At 42.3% G+C, this 25889-nt stretch overlaps 1 protein-coding gene across 1 annotated transcript; it reads right to left on the bottom strand.

The window, feature by feature from the left end:
- Nucleotides 1-1111: 1111 nt before the first annotated feature.
- Nucleotides 1112-24346, bottom strand: TMEM47 (transmembrane protein 47; the record flags this gene model as incomplete). Its single annotated transcript, XM_082489248.1, has 3 exons — nt 1112-2353; nt 10240-10380; nt 24121-24346. The coding sequence occupies 3 exons, from the start codon at nt 24344-24346 to the stop codon at nt 2175-2177; spliced, it is 546 nt and encodes a 181-aa protein (XP_082345374.1). The 3' UTR covers nt 1112-2174.
- Between the last annotated feature and the right edge of the window lie 1543 nt (nt 24347-25889).

Raw genomic sequence — 25889 nt, 5'->3', positions numbered from 1 at the left:
CTCCATGCTGCTAAATAAAAGCAGAACTACACAGCTGTTCAGAAAGATACAGAGTTAACTATATACTGAATATCCGCCTTAAGTCAGTCTCAGGAAAATAACAGAGTTACAAATGCTCTCTGGCGCCTGTGAAAGAAGTAGACATAATTTTTCCTCCCATCCTTTTTGTTCTCCAGGCATTGCCATACAATCCCTTCCAAGTCAAGCTATCATTTTGCTCCATCTAATCTAATTAATCACCACTGGTCCTGGAAAGACTGCTGATACGGAATATTCTGCCACGGTAGTAAAGATTTAACTCGAGAGCCCCAGAGTTTTATAAGCCATCTCCATACGTCAGCAATACTTTCACACCAGCCTCCTAAAGGCAGCCCCGTGGTCCCACGGTCATTGCAGAACCTCCGCGCGCCGGGAACGGTGGCACAGGCATTATTAACACCGTGGATGGGGTCTTAACATCGAGTAATTCAGCAGTCTTTTCCATGGCACCAGCAAAACCCTTTGTATAGCGGTGGATGTGCAACCCCAGCGTACCTGCTTTTGCAGAGGTCCACATAGAATATATTTTAAATTTCTCCATTAAAAAAAATAGTTATTTCTAAAGATTAGACTTGTATAAAAATATGTTCATAATTAATTGAAAATATCCAAATAGGCAAATCATAAACAAAAATAAAAGTGATGCGGATTAAATTCATGTAAAAGTTCTCCCTATTTTATCTTGGGTTTCATTTCACGCGTACAGTCTCTGGATGCGCTAAGTGGGAAACGTACTAAGCAAGGAGTAATTAGATGTACATAATCATCAGCCAGTCCATTATAAACTCAGCTTTTATGAACAAGAGATTACCTCCTGCAGTACTAATGCTTTAAGACGGACATGGTGGGGGTCTCAGCTGTATTCTTGATGATCAGAGACACTCGCAACCTAACTAGATTTTAAAAAACGGCAGTTTTTTTCGTTACAACAGCCTTAGAAAACAATTTTTAGTAAATACTAGATTACACATGGAATAACAAATAGTTTTTTTGTCCAGTTCTACCTTAAGTTGATGTGAACTTTTAAGCATTTCCCATAACACAGAGTCTGTACAAGGGCATATACAGAAGACAAACCGTTTTATGTTTATTTTGTAACAGCAGCCAAAATTAGGGGTACCAATCCAAAACTCTCAAGAATGTGTACAAAGTTAGTATTTTAACCACTGCATCACAGCTCATATTACAATTTTGAGACGAAATCGTCTCTCTCCCTCTGCATTTACATTTGTTCTATATATATTCATTTATACTAACAAATACCTTTCAAAAATATAACTGAACTTGTTCCATATGCATCCTTTTCATGAAGTTAAATGGGTACTTCGGACAACTGCAATTCATTCATGCATTTTAGATGCCTCAGGGACAGAGGAGGTCTTTTTCTGCTCCCCCTTATCTCCACCCTCCCAGCAAAATACTCAGAGCTGAGACAACTTCCAACTACGCAGTCAGAAGCACATGTCTCCGGCTTTGGACTTCCTTCAACAATCTGCTACAGCTGGCACGGTGACGTCGATTACCAATTCATGAAATCCTGTCTGGTTGGTGGCTTGGTTTTTGTCATATTTATTATTATTCTCCTAGAAGACCGTTGAATGCAGATATTAGACAAGTCATTAACCAGTTACGTTCACTGCCCTCAACACAGTCACTCGCAACTAATTCCTTAAGAGCTTTTCTGAGCGAGTAACAAGGGGCCAACGCAGCCTATTGTACAAGATGCCATTGCCTGCTTATCAGCCATCTGAATCCTCTATGATACAGGGAAACTTCTAAATGGAGCCTATACCAGCTGCTCCCCTGAAGGCAATAGCAGATGCTGGCGTTGCATTCTCATTCCAACTAGTTTTCTCACAATGATCGCTGTCACGTAGATCCTTTTGCTTGTTGTCAGGAAAAATGAAGCTTATGTATCAGCAGCTTGCGGCATCTGCCTATGTAAGATCAGCAACCCTAGTGTTTGCAGTTCTTTTAAATGGTTGTAAAAGCTGGTTACAGTGTTCACACCCAAAAGGCAAAGGCTATTTTATCAACAGAGCAGACGGTTTGGTGCTCCACAAGTGTTCTAAAAAAACCGTGAGTTAGAAAAGATGGGGTAATCCTTTTGTTGTTTTTCTTCCCATTAAACGATTCTAGTAATAGTCTTCATAGTTCTTAGGGTTCAGGCAATAAAGGATGGCACCCCCAAATGAAAATATAGTTGCGCCCCAAGCCAGGCCATAGCCCCAGTTGAACTCGTGGTATATTTTCAAGCTGACCGTTTCGATGAACTTGATTGGGTAAAGGACTAAGCTGCACACCTGAAGAACAACTGAAAGAGAAAAAAACAAATGTCAAAAGAAGCCTTAATTAATTTCCGTAAAACGAGGAAGACATCACATAACAGAAATTCACATTTGAAATGCTCTTGGTGTATTTTTAGCTTGTAAATACTGCTTTTTTTGAAAAAAAAAAACCAAAACCAAACAAACATCAGCTTAGTTTCATTGACAGGGAACAGAGCAGTTCTTCCATATTCCCTTGTTGATGAACAAATGTTATTGATATGGTATAACAATGATCCTTCAGGTGTACATGAAATAAACAATGAATGCAATCTTTTCCAATTCTTTTCTGTCTCTCCTTTGTATTTTAGTTTGCAGTCGTTATTCCTTCCATAATAACAAAACTAAGATCACTTGTTCTATAGCTATTATAAATAAGTCAAAATGAGAAGCAAGAATAAGCGAATATTAAGAAATATGGCTCAGAATCAAATCATTTAATAGCCTAGCAATAATTCATCGTAGTAGGTGATACATATTTATGTTCAGTAGAGACTCACTGAATTACATATTTCATATGCAGTGCTGTGTACTGTAATCAGAATTAATGATATTGTTACACAGAATACCAAGGAATCTAAAATAAAGTTTGATCAGTCACTAAACTTCCAACGGGCTAAACTTTGCCTTGTATTATGAATTTAGGGGGTGGATCAGAAATGCTTCATGATGAAAAAAAAAAAAAAAAGCCAATAAAACAGATCAAATCCAAGGCAGTAAAAAGCTTAAAAATCATTACTTTCTACAGCACTGTCTCTGAGAGAGCCAGATCTCCTGCAGCCTGATCCACACGTCTGCAGTGGAATTCAGCAGACTTGTTAATTATTGTGCTACATCAAAAAAATACCCCACACAGTAACCTGAAAAGGAAAATACACAGATGAAGAACCCCAATTTTCACAAGAAGATTTCAGTTTCATCGGCATCCATTCTCTTTTAAAGTCAGGCACACAGCTAACAGAAAACTGGGACAACAGTTTCCAAGGTAAGCAGGTGAAAATTACACTTGGTTTGAAGACAAGAACAAGCTGTACGATGCAGTGATTCTTCAGGCTTCTAGTTCTGCCACCCACAAAAGACAAAACGTCACAGGAATGTACAAAACACCCTTTTTGCCCCTCAAATATACGATATGGCCTTAACGCAGTGCTCCCTTCCAGCATATTACACTAGCGATTTTTAAAGACTTCAGCACGCGACTGCCTCTGCGAGCAACCCCAGCTCCCGGCTTGCAGTCGTGGTGGGCACATCCACAGCATTAAGCACGTGCTTAAGCATTTGCAGGGCTGAGACATAGGCCGATGAAAGTTCAGTGGTATGCAATGTAATGCCATAATAACTACTTCCTTCAACATTGACCGAGTCATTTTTCACACTTTAGTAGGTATCATGAGAAGAACGAACGCTATTTAGAGAATTGTTCTAAAGCCAGCGCAGATATAAAATGCCAGTGGATAATAGAAAGGAAGACCTCTTTGGACTACAGAAGCCCTTCTGAAACTTCACTGAAAAATTACAGGAAAATAAAATAACATTAATTATATTCTCCTCCTGCTTGAACACTTTGCACACTGAAAATCTGTCATTTGCTGTTTCAGTCCCGCACTCTTTAGTGTTGGCACTTTTCGTTAGCCCTGGAGACTAATGCTGTCCTGTCCTCTGGACGGGGACTGGTATGGGGAAATGATTTCCAATGCTCATTAAACATCCTTGGTGATAACACTTTACAAAACAGTCAACAGATATTTCTTCCCCCCCTCCCCGTCCACTTAGCCTCCAGACTCGCCTTTGGACTCTTACTTGAGACTGACAATCTGAATAACGTTTGGATAGTGGATTTTCTGATGTGGATACTAAAATCCTCAGGATTTTTTTTAATCCTGAAATTATTGAAGTGTTGCTTTGTGTTATTCCATTTTAATATAATTTTTGTCTGCCAGCTCACAAACTACTGCGCAACACTGGAGAAATTTTGACAGGGTACACTAGGGGAAGAGCCTACACTAAGGAAAAGATTATGCACTCCAATTCTGTATAATGAGAGCATCATTACACTCAAAAATACCTGAACATATGCTCAGCTTTCAGACATACCTTTAAGACCACTCAAAGTCAAAAAGGATTTCCTAAGATGAATGGATATAAGCAAATTCTTCAGTGGCTTCCCGAACCAAGGCTGCAGCATCTCTGCTGAGTCAGCACAGGAATTACTCTGTTGTGAGCGTGTCAAGTGCCAACCAAGGAAGCTCTACGTCTTCCCCCAATCTAACATATGAAAGATGCTGAATTTTAGTCTACAGATTGGACACGTCAAAACAAAACAAAACAAAACAGTGATTCTGTCGGAAACGGAACACGTGGCTAAGGAAGCAATACCCACAACAGGTATTTTAGACATTTTTATAGTGAGGGTTCCTGCTTTTGCTACTGCCGGCCCAGCTGTGCTACTGGAAAACTCAAAGGAAGTGCTGGCAGCAACTGGCCAGTGGAAACAACCCCACTGCACAACACCGCCGTCGCTTTGCACTGCTGTTGCTCCCTGTAAGGTGGGAAGGGACCCGTGCAGGCTAGAAACAACAGTTAGTGAAGTTATGAAGAATGACCATATGACCAAAAAGATGTTACAACCAATGCTTGCAACTACTGACCTGCTTCCAATGAATTTAAAGGAACCGCATGCTATTTTGACCTGCTTATGGGAAGTGTATGTACTACTTTTCTTGAGAAGCATTAGTCTTTTTCTGCAGAAAAAAAGGCTGCAAAAGAAATCTTAAAAAAAAAAAAAACAAACAAACTCTCCTTCAAAATGCTACTCAAAAAAGACTAGTCATCTCAAACTAGACTATCCACTTCAAGTTTAGACCCATTTTTATGACTAGCACTATGATGATTGCAAGACAATTGCACAGGAACAGGAATACTAGTTTTGTTCCATTTACATGAAATATATGCAATTAGATGTACTCACTATATTAAACATGCAAAAAAATCACAATGAACACTTTAAAATTAGGAAAGTATAATCTTTTTTTCCTTGTTTAAGTGTTTGACTTTGTTTAAGTTTTGACCTTGTTTAAGTTTTTGCCCAGAGAGGTTGTGGAGTCTCCCACTCTGGAGACATTCAAAACTCGCCTGGACACCACCCTGTGCAACCTGCTGTAGGCGACCCTGCTCTGGCGGGTGGGTTGGACTAGATGATCTCCAGAGGTCCCTTCCAACCCTGACCATTCTGTGTGATTCTGTGACTATAACAGTTTTGCTGTCCAGAAAAACTTATAACGTGGCTTTCTAATTGGTCCATACTTATTAACAAGGTGGTGCTGGCTAGTAGGTTCTGTATTTCTGTTCTCTACACCTTTCCTCCTGCTCACTCACTTGAGCAAAGCACTTCATTAATAACCAATGGGTGTTGCAGTTTCAAAGATCAACAGGCATGCAACTGCTAACTGGGAAGTTGTTTGTACTTAATACAACCTGTGCATTAATTGGGAAGCAGCATGAAGAGAAAGGGGGGCCAATCTGGTTTTTAAAATATTGCGAGCTCAAGAACAGACTACCCTGCTACACAGGAAGGCCAGGAATTTCAGCAGGAGGCCCAGCTGGTCCAACAGGGAGTTTCTGAATGAACGTGCAAGAAAGGGGCACACATGAGCAGGAAACAATGAGAGGGGAGTATAAAAGCACTGTTTTCATACTTGGATACAAAATCAGGAAGTTTGAAGCCCAGCTGGAGCCCAACAGTAAGCTGGGAAATGGCAAAAAGAGTAATAAAGAAGGATTTCCACAGGTGCATTAGTTGCAAAATGAAGTTCAGAAACCATATTTATACAATGATGGACAGGAAAGCCAATCTAAGTGACAGGTGATGCACCGTGACGCTTTCTCCAAAACCCGTAAGTAACATGGTTTGGCAGGGTGTCAGCAGTGCAGGAACAAGTTAGGGATGACTTAGAGTTGCATCCGTATCTATGGGGACAGATGAGATTGACCCAAGGGTGATGAAAGAGTTGCCCAACGTGATCTTGAGCCCTCTATCATCTATGAAAAACCATAGTGATCAGGAGATATTCAGATGAATGTAAAAAGGTTAATGATGCATCCATCTTTAAAAAGGCTAGAAGTGAAAAATCCACAGAATTATAGGCTGGTCAGCCACAACTCAATCCCTGGAAACATTATGGAGTACATCCTCTTGGAGTCCACCTCCAAGCCCCTACAGATCCAAGCACCAATCGGTAGTGAACGTGGATTCACTAACTAAGGACAAGGGTCCAAAGAACTGCCAAGACAATCAGAATCCTGGACCAAATCATCCTTAAGAGAAGCATGAGGGAGCCAGGTTTCTTTAGACTCAGAAAGAGGTGGCTAAAGAGCAATTTCAAACCAGCCTACAGTTACCTGAAAATGTAGCTGCAACAATGACAGAAAAAAAAAAAACAACAACCCTCTTCTTTGTCATGCCAGGCAAGTTAAGATAATGGCAATGGACACAAATCTCAGTTTCAGAAATTCAGGATGGACATCAGGAAAAAAAGAAATATCGTAAGGCGGGTAGTATGGCACCCAACAACACGCTTGGAAAGGTTGTGGAATCTTCATCCTTGGAGTTCTTCAAGACTGGTCTAGACAAAGCTGCAGCTGATTGACCTGGTGTTAGTGACTTTCCTGCCTCAACAAGAAGGTTGGACTACATGACCTACAGAGTATCTTTCCTACCAATATCTGTTTGACGCTATGACTCTTTTTGCTGCCCTGTAGCAACTTGCATTATATCCCACTGAAGTCAGTCCTACTTTTTCTGACCGTTCTACCGATTTCTCAAAATCAAATTCTGTCCCCCACTGTATCTGCAATTTTTTCTAGCCTCACTGTAAAATCTGACAAGTAGACTTTTGTTCTATCTTCCATATGATTATGAAAATAGGTAATAGCACAAAACTCAGGACCCAATCCAGCCAGACCGTGTTTTGACTCTCTGTCAGAATGGAAAGATACATCCTCTAAGTAGTCTCCAAATATTATCGGCCATCATTTTTTTTTACTGTCTCACCTAGAATACTTTCACTTAGCCACTGTTTCCCTAGCTCACATGTAAAAGCATCCTGTGAAATGTGTTAAAAGCTTACTAACCTCACCAGGTTATTCTTCTAAACATTGTTAAAACATAAGCCCAGAAGGCAAACACCTTTTAAATTACTTTTTTTATTTGCTTTTATGAACTTTCAACAATTGCACTTCCTCTCTCTACCCCGAAGTTATGACTCAGTTAGCACCCAGTTATCTGGTAACGATATCATGAGACTGACAAGTTGTGAGCTTGTACTTTGAGGATGCAGCTTTCAGGGCCAGTTCACGAGCACAAAGATGCCCCAGCAACTATGTAAGCTAGTGACACCTCTACTAGACCAAAAATGCTGGGAAGAGAACTGCCTCTCTGTATGCTCCATGTTTTTCCATTACCGGAGGCATTTCTGTTTCTCTCCCCATTGCACAGAGCTGACAGTATGTATTTTAAACACATTCACATCTGTTGATCACTCACTGGCATATTATCAGTTTCTAGGTTGAATTATTTTTTGTCCCTTTGCTTTCTCCTGTCTTCCAGTCCTACACAGTCATTCTTCCTCACCTACAGAGTTGCTAACTGAAACCTGAAGCTGAGAAAAAAAGAAAGATAAATAAAAATAAATCAAAACTAGAAGAAAAAAAAAACACCTGGCACCAACTATTCTGACTCTGAAGTGCCCGGAAACCACTTTTCCATTTTCTCCCACACAGTGACGTTTTCTACCTGACACTCACACAGATCATTAAATATCTCTGGGCAATTCATCCTGTGTCCTTCTTCCAGAGGCAGCTGGTAGACTCCGAAGCAGAGCCATACAGAATACTTGGTCTTGTCAGCAGATTCACAGGTTGGGGCAGGTTTTATCCTCAAAGATCTTCTGGGAAATCCACAGGTGAAAGTTTGAATCCATGGACAGTTGCATAAGGCACAAACTCCACCGTGCCGCAATCTTAAGTTTCCCCTCTTCAGTAGAGGACTCTTTCCATAATTCTCTCAAGATATGCCAGTCCATATTCACCTCTAAAAATAGCTGACATCAAAGATAATATCTGTAGGAAATGACACTAGCAATGTCAGCATCAAGTCCCAAAAGGATTCTCCTCAGATTTGCCAGATAATGAAGAAGAATGGGGCAGGCTGTTTCGGCCTCATCATCTCTCTTCTTATATGCTTCAGGTCATGGCTATTTAAAATGCATGTGCATACACACACACACACACACACACACACACACACACACACAGAGGCAAAGGAAAGAAGTGGACACCGCTCATGAGCTAAAGCATCAGGGTATTTTCCTTTCTTGATGCCAGTAGGCTTTAAACCTCCCTTCCTCCCTAACTTTTGCAGTAAAGACTAGAACTAATTTTATGCAAAGGAAAACAGATAAGCATTAAGCCAAACAGCAGTATTTGAGGATTTTTTTGCTTTCTTTTTTTTTAGTACAAACTTAACTGTATACTAAATGAGCAATATGGCAAGATAGGCAGCGTATGGCTGAACAATTACTAAATTACGACACAATGTTACAAGAAATTAAGTCAAAATCCAAATAAGAAACCACTACAGAAAATCAATAACCCTGTTTCCAAAGTTAACTGCCCAGCGTGCTTTATAATCTCAGAATTAATACTAAATTTTAAAATTACGACACCGGTGCCCTTTATTCATTCAACCAGGCGAGCAACGCGACACATAGAACAAAAAAGAGACGATTTCCACTCGGGAAATCTGATCCTAGGTTGCATTCATTTCCTAAAAGCAGATGAAATATAACCTACCAACATTTCTCGAGCAAATAAAAGTGCGTCTTAAAAGCGCTGCGGCTCAATCAAGGCACCGCTAACAGCAGGGGGCAGCAGGAGTCTTCCCCGGAGCTTTGCTTCATTCCTGAACACCCTGCAAATTCTGCGCCCTTATCTTTCCATATCCTTGTAAGTGCCTTTTTTAATACATCCCGAAGACTAGGTTCTGTCATCCTCTTCATTACGGCCTATCTGAAAGGGCTTAAGCTGCTGGTTCCAATGCAGATATGAGTGACAGGATGAAGGCAAACCGTGCGTGGTGAGCCTCAGGAGAAAGAGACACATCCGTGCCGACTAAGCCCCAAAACACCAGAACGTACAAAAGGAGATGATTTGATATTGTAATTATACCTCACTGGACCAGTCTTCGGACAATCCAAACTCATAGGTCTCCCTTAAGATTTTGTGATAGTCTATATAAACTGTTCCATTTTCATGTTTTTAAAACCAAACAGGGACTGCACTGTGACAGCTTGTTAAATTAATAACTAAGTAAGCAAGCTGACACAATGAAACGAATTCCTCGTAGCACAGAGGCATACATAAACACCTTGCAACATAATCCTATTTATTTTCACACATAGGGCTTCAAGAGTTCACATTTGAGCATTAATTATCGTGTTTTAAAATTGTAAAAGCAAGTACATTAAAATAACAGAAATGGCTTCGTATGAAGAATAAAAATGGGGACATTAAGCAGCACAAAGTCACAGCCTAAAAATAGTACTTTGAAATTTATCCTCTGTAGTTGCCCCTGCTACAGGTACTTCACGAAACAATAAATATAATGGAAATGGATAACTGTGTATGAACCAATAATAGCGCAACTGCAGAAACGATTAATGCCGTGCAGAACCGGTATCCTGAAAAACCTCACCGGAGTTAACACCGAAGTAAACCAAAAGCCTTTGGATTAGTATGCAGAACAAGGCACGTCCTCCTTCACAAAAGTGAAGCTGCTCTCATGAAATTTTCATAATGGTGCCAGTAATCTGCTTACCTGCAGCAAAGAGCATGACTGCAACTGGTCTGTAGAACCGCCTCCGAGATCCCACGCAGATAGAGATCAACCCAACCAGGAAAGCTATGAGAATGATGGCAGCACCACCCAACAGCAAAGCCAGAGTAGCTATCTGCCAGTCTAGGGGGGGGAAAAAAAATAACAACACAATTTCAGTAAAACAAGCCCATAGGCAGAAACAGCAGAATATGAGGAACGCAGAGCCCTTATCAAGGCTCAGGTAAATAAACAACTGGGCTTTGGATTCCTTTTCTCCTAATTAGTGAAACACCTTTCTACCACAGACGCAACTCAGGAGCAAAGTACCGCAACCTCCCACACTTTTTCAAGGCTTAGTTGGCCTCGCTGGGATTTTGGCTGGAGTAAGACTGAATAATTTGGTCCCCTGGTTTTGTCCAATTTAGCATGAGCAATCAAGGCTGGGTCAGGATTAGCTAGCATGTGTTAGCTGACCCCCAGTCTGCTGTAACTTTCTCCCACGTGAGAGTGAAAGTCAAACCTCTGCTTGAGCTGATTAGGGTGACACAGGAAGGGAAATGCACGGAGGCTTATCGTATACACATCACCTGGGAAGTACCAAGGCCACATAATATGAATAGCAAAACTAAGGTAAAGGAAGGAGATGCTCAAAGGAAGAAAAAAATAAATCCTTTTCAACACTGAAAAAAGGTGAAAGTTAAGCCCTTATAAAGGCTGTAATGATCATTAGATATAGCCCGAGTCAAATCTGAAGTCCGTTTTAAAACATCAGTTATTCTAAAGTATCTTTGTCTTCTCTTCCCCCAAAAGCAACTTCTGGATTTGGCCCAGCGTATTTTCTAGTTATTTTCATACATAATGGATGCAGTTACAAACAACATCCTTGCTATCTTAAATCACATAAAACAAAATCCATTTGCAAGCTGATGGCCATCATGGGTCTATACAGCATCAAAGATCTAACTTAAAAGCATGTGTAGGATTTTAGAAAGGCAGGGGCTCTGTGCTGTCTCTCCTTGCAAAACAGTATTTAAGACCTTGTCTCTCTGCAATAACGGGCATCAAGAAGTACACTCAGATCACTATTTACTGTTTATGACTACTACTCAGTAGTTCAAGGAAGATGACCTAAAGCCAGCTTGTGGGAAAAGGACATATGGATCCAATGCATCTCATTACTTCGAAAATACTAGCAATACATATGATATTCAGAATAAAACGGCCAAATGCGTTACATAGTTCCGAGAAAATAAGATTCATTATTTCCAAAATAAACTTAGAGGTCTTAAGGTTACTAAAGTAAGAACAACAACAAAAATCCACATTCTCTTTTTCAAAAGAGTCAAATCCAGTGTTTTTAAAAAACAGTACATCCAGGTTCAAGAGCAATCTGATCTTCTGAAGATACTGACAGCGCAGCTGCGGGGTTTGGGAATGGATGGCTGGCAGCTATTTTCACCACAAAGCCTTCATACATTATATGGAAAAGGACGAAGGGGATTGTAAGAAGTAAGCGAAGAGAAGAGCTATAAAAGCATTGCAAAAAGAGAAAATTATTTTAAAGGTGTGTTTGTTCAAGTACACACATTTATTTTCATTCTTTTTAGAAATCCAGGCATGTTGTTTACTAGTACTTTAATTACCAAGTACCCAACTTTTCAAGCTCTTTTAACTCCCTGTTTTCTTACTGGACCAAACACCAAGGCTGGGAACAATCTCTCATTTTCCTACCTTCAGCCTGCAATATCTAATGTCAGTTTGCCGTGTGTCCCACTGCTTTACGGTTATTCAGATGGAAATACGATTTTAGTTAGGGATAGGAATGTTAGAAAGAGTGGGTTTTAATGCTGATGTGATCCTTCAGAAACACCAAGTGGTTAGTGTACTGATGATTTAGAAAGTATTCTTCCAATATCAGAGTGCATTACAGATATAAAATCCAGAAATAAATAAGCAGAATGGACCACTTTTGAACAACATGAAAGCAATCCTTGCACTAGAAAATTACACAGATACAAAGGCTAGACACATAAATCCATATTGCCCCGAAGTTAAAAGCCATACAAAATTGTTGAAATAAATCAAAGTGCCAGACGGGAAAACTCAGAAACTAAGATTTTTGAAAGCCACTACAAATAATAAAATATTAAGTGTTATCTTCACATTGATCTTGACATTCACGCCGAAGTCAAACGCAAACACTACTCCAATGTTGCACAACTTTCAACTAAATGAAGAAAAAAGTTGAGTATCCTATTGCTTTCCAAAACCACATTGGCAAGACCACCAAACAAGTTAAAATAACCAAGCCAAAGATTATATAAGCGTGGGGTTAGAATATAATTTAGCTTCCACGACAGATATATCTATGGATTTGGAAAGGTTAAAAAATAAACAAACTACCTTACTATAGTACTGACGTGGGAGGAAGAAGGACAAATCAGCGTTGGAAAACACCTACACTCCCAACTGAAGAAGAACTGACTTAAACAAAATTAATTTCTTGACTAAGAGAACCTACTCAGCAATGTTGACAGTAGGACAAAACCGAGGCTTTTGATGTTCCTCACCACTAGCTGAGGATCAGGTATTGAACGTTGTGCTCTGGGCGACAGTGTCTGGAATTGCCTCTTTATTTTACCTCCAGCCTCCATTTATAGGAGCATACAATGCCACCAGCCTTTACCTTGAGCTGCAGCTGAGAAGGATTCTGGTTAAAGAACATCATGAAGATCAGACATCAGTGTACAAAGGATACCGGACTGAGCTTTCCTACATTGCCTACCATGGAAACCACATGTCTACATCTCCCCGTCACCTTAGAAAATTATTAACTTTCAATTCTGAAAGCCAATTGATCTGGGGACAAAATAAAGCTTACGTTGGATTAAGGAAGTAAAACCTTCTGCATGGGCCTTCTACTTAACAGCAATTATTTTTTAAGAAAAAATCCAGGCCACAAAAGACAAGAAACACCCAAAGAAAACTGAGTCACTACCTCTGAAGGAAGAACACCGTGTAAGTTAGATGATAGCTACAGCAATATAACCAGCAAACACAGTTTTCTACAATAAGAATCTGTAGTTTTCCTCGGACTACCCAGGAGTGATTTATAACACGCAGCATCAAAATGGGAACAGCAGATTGCTCTGTTACATAGTGTTACTGGTACACAGAACATAAACATCACAAGCCTACTTTAGAGTATTCAAAATATACTTGCACCATTTCTAGACACGCACCAATCTTGCAAATAAGTTACTAGGTTCAGGAGCCTCGGCAGTTCAGTGAGGCTGCTTGTTCTCACAGAGATAGAAAAGTGCATAAACATGAGCAAAATGGGACCTTACAGATGCTCATTATTAGTTTCCTGGATTCAAAACACAATCTGGTTACACTTTAAGAATGTACATCGGTATTTTTCACTGTACATCACTACAGTTTATTTACACCACGCAACCACTATCAAAGAAAAACGTTAGGAAGTAGTAAAATTGCACTCCCACAAATCTTAATAAACTTTTAGGTTTTAAAAAGCCCTGTCATCTCACAGTCATGCCCAAATTAAGTTGCTTTGTTGGTTTATAACTGTAGAGCCAACAGAAAGCATAACTTCAGATTTTTTCCAGCGGTCATGATCTTAGCAATACGTTAAAAATTACACTAATAATGCCACCTATCCCATCTGAACAACTAGAATTAATATATGTTGACAATCGTTAAGTAACTCATGACAGATTTCTTAAGAAAAGCCTCACTTCATATACACTATTTTTAGGTCTGAAAATCCAAACATGTTTTTGAACTGCACAAGAAGCATCACAATGTCTACAGCCATGGGAAATCTATACTGCAGTTCTGATGGTAATGATACTATTTGCATAATTTTTATTATAACAATCTGCCCATTAGTTTAGGGACGTGTATTTCAATATTTGGAAACATATATAAATATGAACCTAGGTACTTAACACTTTTTTATTTTCAAAATATATATGGTGTAAAATTTATAAAAATTACCATCTTCAGTAAAAAAAAAAATAAAGAAACCCCCAAGCCATGATGGTAATGTTTCTTTTCAGTTAATTCCTCATAAGGCACTTTAAGTCAGTGCCTTTTTGTAAGGACAGCTTGGTCTCATTGCTCTTTGGAAATTGTGCCGGTTTCTTAATGATACAGAATCACAGTGTTAGTTGCACACTGAAATGTGTGACTCTCCTCCCTTCTTCCCCCCCAAAATGAAATGACCTAAGGCTTTAAGCTGTATATTCATTTTTAATTAAGAGCAGCTCTATATCTGCTCTATTTCTTGGGCAAAATAATACTTCAGTACTAAGATAAAATCAGGAAAAGCCATAAAAGAAGAAAACAACTCAAAGTTCTGAAACGATTATTTTTAATAAATAGGTCATTTGTTAACACAAGAGCAATGCAAGGCTAGCATTGTTATAGATTTCACATTTTCAGCAAGCTCCCCTCAAATTAAACATTTTTATCGACATGGTATTCTACAGTAAAAGAAGTGGTGGACATAAAAACATACTGTGGAGCATGTGAAACATTTGTGTACATGGCTCTTTCAGATGATGCAAGTGAACTGAATTAATCTCTTAAGAAACGATCAAGTATTCCTTTCTTTCATACAATGGTTCCCCACTGAGTCCTCTCATGGAGGCTGAAGTAAGAAAATGCATGCAGCTGTTACATGATGAAGGTAATGACTGACCTTCTTCTAGCACTACACAAAACCTTGGTAAAAAACAAAACAGAACAACACTCTTAGGTAAGTTTTTCTGATTCCCTGCAAAGCTTCCACTTATCTGCCCTCAGCCAATAAATATTTTTAGAAATTGTAATACGGCATTCAAATTCAAGAATAATGAATTTGAAAGAACATGTCAAGTAAAGCATAGAAAGTTGAGGCACCCACACATCGAAAATTAAATATAACACACTGAATGTCATAACAATCAACTAAGATAAATAAGATAGCTAGAGATAATCCTAATCGCTTTATATTCAAAACTGTTTCTAAGTTTACAAACACTTACCAACTTAGCCATCGAATAGCCAAGGAAAGTTTAAAAAGTGTAGCAATTATATAAAAACACAAAGGTAGAATCTAGTTTTTAAAAGTGTATTTGTCGCACGATCGGTAAGATTTCCTCTTTCTTCAGCACCACCAGATGCACAGACTTCTGTGTGAGGCCAAGCTCCGTTGAATCCATTGGAAATACCGAGGTAAAATGTGTACTGTGGTCACCATGAAGTTCTCACATAAAATTATTCCACAGAGAAGTCGGTCCTTTGGAACCTCACCTGAGCCAAAGCGACGTTTTTTTAAGGAGCTGCTCAGATGACTTCTGCTCTGGATGAAGGGGATATTGGCTAAAGCTGGGAAGCCCAGTGTCCATACGTTCCTCAGTCCATACTCCTCCGCTCTTGTACAGCCAGTGCCACAAGTATCATCTTTTGAGACTCCGTAGCGTACACTTCTGCGCACTGCAGAGAAAAGCGCTTTCTGGCAGGATCCACACCAAACCTCCAGTAAGGTGCTCTAGCCACAGCTTTCCACAGTGGACCCTTGTACAAAAATCACAATAAATAAATATTTTCTGCTCCTTGTCACTTTGCTTAGTATGCTTATTACTGCTGGCTCCTGCACAGACATACTCTGGCTTTTACATTTTCTTCTTGTTTTACTGATTGAGAATAAAATTTTTCCAAAGTATGAAAACGACTCATGCGTGTGGATCCTCAAGTCACTGAGACGCTTAGAAAGCATTACCAGAGCAGTGGGAACCAGCCAGCCGTGGCTGAATGCATAATTTCCTTAAGACAGAACTCAAACACGCAACACCGAGCCTTTCTTCTGAAAGCCACGCATTTGAACACATGAAATAACTATGTGAGGTCACAGATATGTTAGAAAGAAGCTGTTTGTAGAAGAGACAAAACTGTTTTCGGCTGCTTCTTCAACAGGAGATTTATGTACGGAGCTATTACCCAAGAAATCAGTCTTCATCCACACACAGTAGCACACGGGACAAAGCCCTCGATATCCAAAGTCCTGCACAACACAGGCGGTCTTAACAGTGAGGCTTTCTCATAGCTCTAATTCACCAGGATTTTGAAAACACCCAAACAGAAATTTCAGCATTTTATGCTGGGTGCCAAAATCCCTAAGTGCCTCCTAAGGACAATTCAGAGGCTCCACAGGAGGCATCAGTCACTTTCCATTTACTGTACAAGATGCCTGTAGGATGATTTAGCGTTCCTGATGCTGAGCGGAGAGTCATTTAGAGCACACAGACGTGTCCAAAAAACAGCTAACTGGGACGAACCAGGGTCCACCTGTGCCTTGCCAAGACACAGAACGCTCATGGCTAACCATGGCAGCTGACTAATGAAGGAGGAAAGGCAGGCTCAAATATAGCTCAAATACCAGGGGCTAGAGGACTTCTCAGAAACTACAAGGTCTTTGCTTCCCAGCTCTCTGCTGCCATTGCCCAGAAGAATTTCTTAACCACTAGGGTAGACTGAAACTTCTTCCATCGGCTAGACCCAAGCTGGGAAAAGATAAACATGAGATCTATGGGGTCTGTGAACAAATAGGTAGGAGGGAATCCAAATCCAAGTCTTGCTTTGAAGTGCCTCTTACCTAACTGGTCCCTTCCAACTTTTCAGTGCTGTTTACAAACCTTTCCACTGATACACAAAAATACCTGAGTGTAAGGCAGCCAAGACTCAGGGCTCCTTCTCAGCCTTGAGGGAAAAGTCCTCAGCAGCCACCTAGAGTTGTGTCCCTGTGGCTCAGGCTCCTCCTATGGCTTTCCTTTTCTCCACAGCAAGATAACAAAGATCAGAGGAAAAGAGGCCAGCTCTGTTCCAGGCAAGATAACAGCCCGATGGCAGGACACTCTGGGTAGTATGTGCTCTACCACCAACCCTCCTTAGCCTGGGAAGGACGTGCTTGCTAGGTCAGGGGGGGACACTGGTCAGCCGCGGTGCAGACTCCGCTCACCTTTCTGTGGCAAGCAGAGCTCTCCCACCTTCCACCCGAAGATGCCACTGAGCATGCGGCAGACAGTTTGGTTCCCAGAGAAGTGAGCAGCACGTGAAGAAGAAATGGTCTCAGTTTCTCAGGATTATCTCTGTGGCAGTCTCGCATAAGATACGGACTGCACTGATTTGCCCGATGTCTCTGTTTTCCGCTGCCCTGTTCATCAAGCTATGGGTGGCCCTGATGCAAGCCGCCTGTGTGCTTCGACACCATCCCAAGTCTTAACTCCTGTCTCTACAGGAGATCACCCTGAACAACGAAAGCAATAAAAATATGGTAAGCAACTCTGCTGTTGTGCAAAGGAGACGGATTTTGCAGGACAAGACGGTCTAATGCCTGGGGGGAGTCACAGATGTATAAGCAACTTGAAACATAGCAGGTGCTTGTTCATCTGCCCACGACACACATCTCTCCTGAAGATTAAAGCTTACATTCTTTATTTATACAAAAAATATACACTTCGGGGTATTTTTTGTACAGCTGTTCTCTTAGCTGTGGCCTGCCTGTATTTCTAAAATCACCGAATAAAATCCTGTAAATGAAGTGCATCTTCAAATGAAGAGTTAAGTGCTGCCATTACATAGATCTTTATTTTATTATTTAAAGGCAACATGCATTGCGCATCACTTTTGCCAACAGAGGACTTCAAGACAAGCACAGCCTTACAGAAAGTCATGTAATCTATAATTCATTCACAGAATAGTACAGTATGTACTGAGGCATTTCTTCCATTGGATACATGGCATTCTTCTGAGATTAGCTCACTACTATGGCATTTTAATTATTGGATATTCGTTCATTCAAGAAAAAAAAAAACAAAACACACACCCACAACTCCAAGAACCTCACAAAAACCTGGAAATCTTAGAATTATGTCATTAGGAGAAGTGTGGGAGATGTGTTACACAAGCTTTTCAAGAAAAGCTCACCTTTTCTGACCTCTTCTATATATACTACTACATTTAAGCTATCTGAAGAAGGAAGACGTACGCTTTGCTTTGGAACAGGAATGTAATTATTTCCCACAGTTACTGATGTTCTTCAAGCAAACTGGCAATCTTTTGCCATTTTCAAAACCCGTTCCAATGGTCCTTGAGATAAACAACTAGCATTTAAAATAGTTCAAAGAGTACTTCCCATCAAAATGATGGCCTTTATATTATAGAAATGGAACAAGTAAAAACACATAAAGCAATGCAGCTGGATAGACTGTATCCCATCTCCTGCTTGTTACCTTGAATCTTACGTGGTCATCTTTGGCCACAGATCAGTAACAGAGGCAAGGTTACTCTCTACGTGATTCTAAATATAAAATCTCATCAAATATTTAAACCACTTATATTATCCCTAACACAAAAAAAACATCTTTTAACTTACTGGTGCAAGACTTCTTTATTAAATAAACAAGACTTAAAGCAACAGGATACATGATTGATTTTAAAATTGCAATGAACAACAGCAGTACCAATAACCCGGTAAGGCTAGAAGTCGTTTTTGGTTTGGTTTGGGTTTGTTTTTTTTTGGGGTTTTGGTTTTTTTTTTTTTTTTTTTTTTTTTTTTTGAGAGCATTATCAATGACAAGATGTACGGTGCTCTTGATCTGATCAGATAAACTCACACAAACCTCACACATTACACGTGAATGTGCTCTGACCACATCTCTTAGCTGGTTGGAGAAGGGTGGCTGAAATGGTAGCCTCCATCATACAAAAGGTCCAGACTACTGAACAGGAATCTGAGACCTGCTGCTCCCACGGAGCCTTGGGAAGTCTGAGGCTAAAATAACTGGACCGTACGTAAGGGAGGGAGCATTAAAATATTCTATCTGAGGCTACTGTGAGGGCTTGTTAAGAAATTTAAGGCATTCTGAACACATTGAAGGAGCCAGGCAGACATCAGGCATAAACAGAGCAACATTCATCATAGAATCACGGAATAATTTCAGTTGGGAAGGACCTCTGGAGGTCACCTAGTCCAGCTCCCCATGGAAAGCAGGGCCAATCTCCCAAGCCAGATTCAACTTCAAACTAGATCAGCTTACTCAGGGTCTTAGACGGTGAGTCTGAAGTAGTACGGCTTTCGATTTTATGTCTACCTTAAGATGAAGTGTTGGGGATGATTATTAAAGAGAGCAATATGCAAAACAACAGACTACAGTTTTCAAAACCAGACGGAATGTTTTATTAATTGCTCCTTACATTGTATAAGCCACTTTCTTCAGACTCAGTAAAACTGCATTTGTTCTTCTTATGACATTTTATAGCAAACTATCAGCCTTGCTGAGCTTCTTACAAATGTGTCAACATCAACTCTGAGCAATGATCCAGATCTTCTAAGGAGGAAGCTGCTTTTGAGCTAGCTATTTCCCCTTGGAACACAACTCCTTAGATTCAAAACAAGCAGACAGCATCCGAGACTATTGAGCCATGTTAATTCACGTACCTGCGTCTAATGTATAATTAAGGTTAAACCCCTTCAAGTGCTACCAAATGAGCAGCCTCTGATGCTTTATTTTAAGAAAAAAATTAAAACAGAATTATAAGCATAAAACTAGACTCAGGTTGGTTTACTGAACTATGCTATAACTTAAGCTTACCTTTATGGTGTTCACCACTAAGTTTAAACACACAGAGAGACTCTGTTGCACTTATTTCCTTGAGGTTGTTCTGTCTTTCAAACATTCACGGATAGTTCTTAGGGTATAATGATCTTACAGAAAACTGAACATTGCAAAAGCAAATATACAGGATGAGAAGTAACAAAGTCGTATGCCCCCCCTAAACCAGAATGAATGCAGTTAAGCAGTATGAAACCATTCAAACGTATTTTTATATGCGCTATTTTCACAATAAACTGAAATGCTGCAAAGGAGCCGTTGTTTTCTATGAATAGCATATACATGTATTGAAGCCAACACACACAATGTTTACTTGCAGATCAGATTCTATGGAACCATTTATGTCTTCCACATCATATTTGTGTATGTTTGATTTAAAGAACTATAACAGCTGCAGTCTATTGCATACATTCAAATTTACTGTTATTAATTCTGCAGGAAGAAGATAACTACCTCTACAGGTACAGACACACCACACAGTTGTACATAAAATGCATTTAATTTTAGGCAGATGCTGCGATAGAAATAAATATTCATACATAACTCAACTCCTGATAAATCTGCAAATGAACCATCACAAATTAGACATAATCCACTTCAAATGAGGTCTAAAAAAAAAAATTTGTTTCAAGGCACCAAAGGAACACTCCAAACCCTGAAAGTTGTTTTTTTTTTAGTTTAGCACATGAGTTTAAAATACAGCTGACTTAAAGACAACTTGTGCATTAGCCAAGTTAAGCTTTGATCATAGAAAATAATTTTATGCCCAGACAGCTGGTGAAACTGTAAAGCAGCATTGCTGGATCTCAAGATTTTATCACGAAGCTTTCCATACTGGCAACTTTGTTAGTTTTTCAGCTCCTGAAGTTGCTACTAGTTGGAATTTTAGAATTTCATCAAGGGAAGAGGTAGACAAGTGATATGCAAGGATACCTTTCCAGCTCCTGCAATTACAGGAAAAAAAATTGAACAGGTGATTTACATAGGCCCTAAAGATTCAGAAGGAAAAAAGTAAATTAAGATGAGATATTTTTTCATCTTCAGATACCTAAAAATTAATTTGACTATTTTACATACTTGAACCAGCAATATTGTGAAGTCTTTAAACAACTTTAAAAGCGGTGCAAGAGCAAAGGACTGTTTGCAAGCTATAAAAAAAAACCCTTGAAACAGTGCAAGAACACATACTCCAAGCAGCAGCAATGCTAAAGGAAAACTGGGAAGGATTATTTCCTGCTATAACACCCAACCTAATCATGCTCTGTAGGTTTCCTCCTGCTTTCCGCTACTAAGTTGCCCTTTTGATAGCAGTCAGGGGTCCTACATCTAATTACTACAAAGGTTTTTAATTAAACCTCGAATATGCTTTAACGGCTCCTAACATGAGCTTGCCCTTGATGGTGCCACTTGAGGTGCTCTCCTTCAGGGGATGATGAAGTAAATCTCTTAAAACCATGGGTGAAGATGCCTTTTTCCTGTGTGTGCTACAGCTTTTCACAGCTAGCTGGCTACAAAGCTGCTTGCACTGGTATCAAGCTAAAAGAGCTTTCCCTGTGGGAGCTCTCCTCTCTCTCCAAAATATACCACTTGCTATATTCTTGATGTAGGAGGCAAGCGCACTTCAAATATTAAAGCAAGCACACAAAATGGTCTCGAATACGAGCCAAATCCAACTTGGTGAACTTACTGGGAGCCTTCCCATTGACTTTAATGGGAATTGTAACACACTCGCAGAAGGCGAAGGGAGAACAGTACTGTTTCTCGTATTTCAGGTCTCCTCTGAGTGCATCATTGTGTGCCAAACGTGAGGAAAATGAAGGGCTTATTCCAGTCACCTCAAATAAAACAATCATTCACTTCTTCCCCAGTAGCTTGTGAAACCTGGCTCCACTGGACTGGAAAGTATCTAAGGAAAATAAGTAAAGCTCATTCAAGGAACTTGAATAAAACTGGACAGGCAGGAATTTTTGCACAGGCTAGAAGAAAGCACCAGGAGAGGGCAAATTTTCAGCACACAGTATCCAACACCACCACATTTCATTCCTATCCATCCTCACCCATTCATCTTCCACCTTCCCATAAACAGACAGGTGACCAATAAAGGAACGAGAGAGATTAATGTCTTTTTATGCTGTTCCATGAGCTGTCCTGCTTTCTTAATGTCCCACTTCTTGTGTGTGTGTGTGTGTGTACACGCATGCGTGGGGGGGTGATGGATTGAAGGGGGAGCCCAATAAAGCATGTGAGGAGGTGGTGGTGGGGGGGGATTGGGAGCAAGTTCTCATTCAAGCCATCTGAAAAGTCTTTCTGCAATCAAGGGGATACTATTTCAGGAGACAGGGAGAAGGGGCAAAGGATTCACGTTGCTAAGGAGACACGTAGAAGCTGACATTCCTACATAAATTTCCATTTATACTGGGGAAGCAAAAGAAAGCTCTCCAAAGTTTGTGTAGATGCCCTGGTAACTGATTGAAACAGACATTTCTTTACAAGTCATTTTGGCATTACCTGATTTAAAACAAAACCCCAAACAACATTAAAACCCTTTAAATATTACTCCACACAACGACAGAAAAAAATATAAATAAATAAGCAGAGCAGCAAAGGAACCTGTGCAATTTCTAGTCAAGCAGAAATCAGTTATTTCCCAGAATCTATACAAGGATTTCAGAGAAGCAAGGAAAAAGGAAAGCATCTAGAACATACAGTCAGCCCCTTGCCTTCTTTTGCCTTCTTTTGCAAAACAAACATCTTGTCCCTGTATGATTTACCCAACCGGAGAGCACAGCATCCAAATGGGTGATTTAGCAATGCAAGCATGTGTGCAGGGAGGACAGGGATGGGGATGAAAAGAGGGGGGCGGGGGGGCTGGCTTCATTTGTCACTGTTTCTATTGGGACTCCAGAAGTTGCTATCAGGCATAAAGTAAATAAAACAACCGCCGAAAGCATAAACAATTATGGTACCACAAAAGAATTTACTGAAAGATATTCAACAAGCAGCTTGTTTATATCATTCACAACCCGTTTTTTAAGTACTGCAAGCAATAGTGAAATTAACGTAAAAAAAAAAAATATGTCTATGACCAAAGGCCTAGAAAGCTGAAGAACGAATGAGCATTAAGAAATCAAAACAGGCAGTGTGGCAAGAAGGACAAAGGAGTATGAAAGGCGATGAGAAGATCAGTACTTGCTGGAGAAAGACACCCACAAGCACACCCGGGGGACGGAGAGAGAGCCCAAGTCCAGCGTCCTCCCTCGCTCGGGACAAAACAGCGATCATTTTTGCTTAGCAAGCCCCAACTTTCCAAGCCTAGCCACTTCGGGAGATGGGGCCGAAGGGGTCCCCATAATAATCTTAATCATAAAGACAAGATCCTTGATCCCCAGCAGCTTCTCACTGTACGAGAACAACTGCCACTCGGAAAAAAAAAAAATAAATAAATCACAAAAACTAGTCCAAACTCGGGATGTTTTGTGAAAACGCACTCAGAAGGCAGATAGGAAATCAGCCACCCCTTTCGCTCACAGCAGCCAACCTCTCCTGCACCTTAGACCGTCTCGCTGGCAGAAGGACGAGCCGAGCAGGGACCCTCGGTGCTTCCAACCGCCCCCCCCCCCCCCAGCACAGGCCATGTACAGAGACCGCCGCCGCCTTCGCCCCAACCCGCAAACCAGGGAGAAGCGGGGCCGGGGCCGCGCTGCCCGGGGACCGGGACCGGGGAGGAGGATGGGGATGGACGAAGCGGCTTGGGAACGGGAGGACAAAGGTGCCGGGGACTCTTGCCGGCGGCGGCCGGAGGTGCGGGGCGGCAGCAGGCGAGGCGAGAGAGCCCGGAGGGGGAGCGGTGGGTGGCGGGGCAGGGCGCCGGGCACACGGGAACTGGCCCCGGGAAGGGGCCGGGACATGGTCCCGGGGGGGGGACAGGGATGAGGGAGCGGTGGCTCGGAGGATGCTGGAGGGGCAGCCAGGGCACGGGGAGGCGGGGTAAGTCTCAGCGCCCGGGGCGAGGCCGGGGGAGCGGGAGGCGGCCGGGGAGAAGGGGGGGGAAGGCAGAAAGAGCCGAAGGAGGGACGGGGCAGGGGCCGGGCAGAGGGCGGCTGCGGGGTCAGGGTGCCGCCGGCGGGGGGTAGCGGACCCGGGAGAGAGGGAAGGGGGAACTGGGGGGGGATGGATGGAGGGAGGTCATCCGTAATCTCACCGCTGTGCAGCGTCGACTCGCAGAGCCAGCTGTCCAAGTTGCCGGGCTTGCGGCAGGACTCCCAGAGGGACAGGTAGTACTGGTGGTCCGCCGTCACCCAGGCGGGGCTGAGCACGGCTCCCAGGTCCAGGCACAGCGCCAGGAAGATGCACACCAGCCCCACCAGCTTCAGCGGGGTAAGCACCGAGACGCGCACCTCCTCCATGCCGCTGCCGGCCGAAGCCATGGAGCCCGGGGGGAAGGAGGAGGAAGAGGAGGAGGAGGACGCGCTGCCGCCGGCCCCGAGGGGAACAAGAGCGAGAGCCCAGCTCCGCGCAGAAGGGGCGGGAGGAGGGAGAAGCAGCGAGACCAGCGCTGACTAACGGCGGGGAGAGGCTTTCGCAGGCGGCGGGCAGCGCCGCTCCCTCCCTCCCTCCCTCCTTCGCCGCGCTCCCGCCCCGGTGTATCAGGTGCAGCAGCTCCCCCTACTCCCGTCCCCCCTCCCCCGGCACCGCCCGGCCCGGCCCGACGCGCTCCTCCCCTTGCCCGCCCCTGCCGGGGGAGGCGGCGGCCGCGGCGGGGTCCGGCCCGGCCCGCGCTCCGTCGGGGATGGGGGCGGGAACCGCCGCCACCGCCCCACCGTGTGCGCCGGGAGCGGGGCGGGGGCGCGGCCCCCGCCGGCCCCGCTGCCCTGCGCTCCGCCCCGCTCCGCCGCGGCGAAGTTTGGGCAACTTCCTCCCCCTTCGCCGCCGCCGCCGCCGCTTTCCGACGTTCCCACCCCTCCACCGGAGGGGGGGGCACCGGTCTGCCCGGCGGCCCCGCGCGCGCGGCCGGGCGTAACGCGTGGGAGCGAAGGGTGCCGCGGGACGCGCCGTGGGGGGGAGGCGGCGGAGGAGGGGGGTGGAATCTGGGCAGCACCGGGACCACCACACCCCCCCCACCGCGCCCCCCACCCGCCGCCAGCTCGGCGTTAACGCGGCGGTGCGGCGAGGAAGGGGGAGAAAGGGAAAAGGGCGCTTCGGGTGCGGCGGGATTAGCGGTGTCTGACCTTGATTCCCTTTGCTGAAGTGACCTTTAAATCGCACGCTGTTAGTGGAAGGTTTAAAAAAAATAAAAAAATCAGTGTTTCTTTTTTCTTTTTTTTTTTTTTTTCCGTGCGTGGACGTACCTGCAATTCCCCCTTACCTCTCCCGTCAGCCGCGTTTCTGATCCCAAATTAAATCTTGAGGAAGGATGAGTGCTTTGCCCGGTTTTCATCTCGTTTCTGTTTATTTTGCTTAATTAGCATTACGGTGCTGAGAGTGCCAAGGGCAAATGCTTTGGTTAGTTATTAAACACGGGTACTAGTATAATTCACTGTCTAAAGCAGCTCTCCCTCGTGAGATAGAAACACACACAGATACGAAGATAGAGTATAACGTCCATTAAGGTTATTAAAAAAGCAGAGGAGGAAGATTCAAGCCACAGATTTGAAAGCGAATGCTGCTACTTACGTTTCAGGCAGAACGATAAAATGGTAAGGGAAAAATCAAGCCAGGAAAGCCATCATCTGGTGAAGAAACAGAAGAAATCTGTCCCGTAAGTGCTAAGTACTATATCCCTATTAATACTATTTACACCCCCTCCCAAACTTCAGTTTTCTTTCTAAGATCATGATCTTTCTTCTAACTATAGGAATGTTCTCATTAATTTCAAAAGGACTAAATCATAATGGTTTATACAACTTTCTTCCAAGTTTCATTTCCCTCTGTTCATAGTCCTTTAAGGCAGAAACAGAAAGAAAGAATATT

The sequence above is a fragment of the Vanellus vanellus genome, assembly GCF_965231255.1.
Source record: "Vanellus vanellus genome assembly, chromosome: 1".
Lineage (NCBI taxonomy): Eukaryota > Metazoa > Chordata > Aves > Charadriiformes > Charadriidae > Vanellus > Vanellus vanellus.
This window is presented reverse-complemented; position numbering and strand designations above follow the sequence as displayed.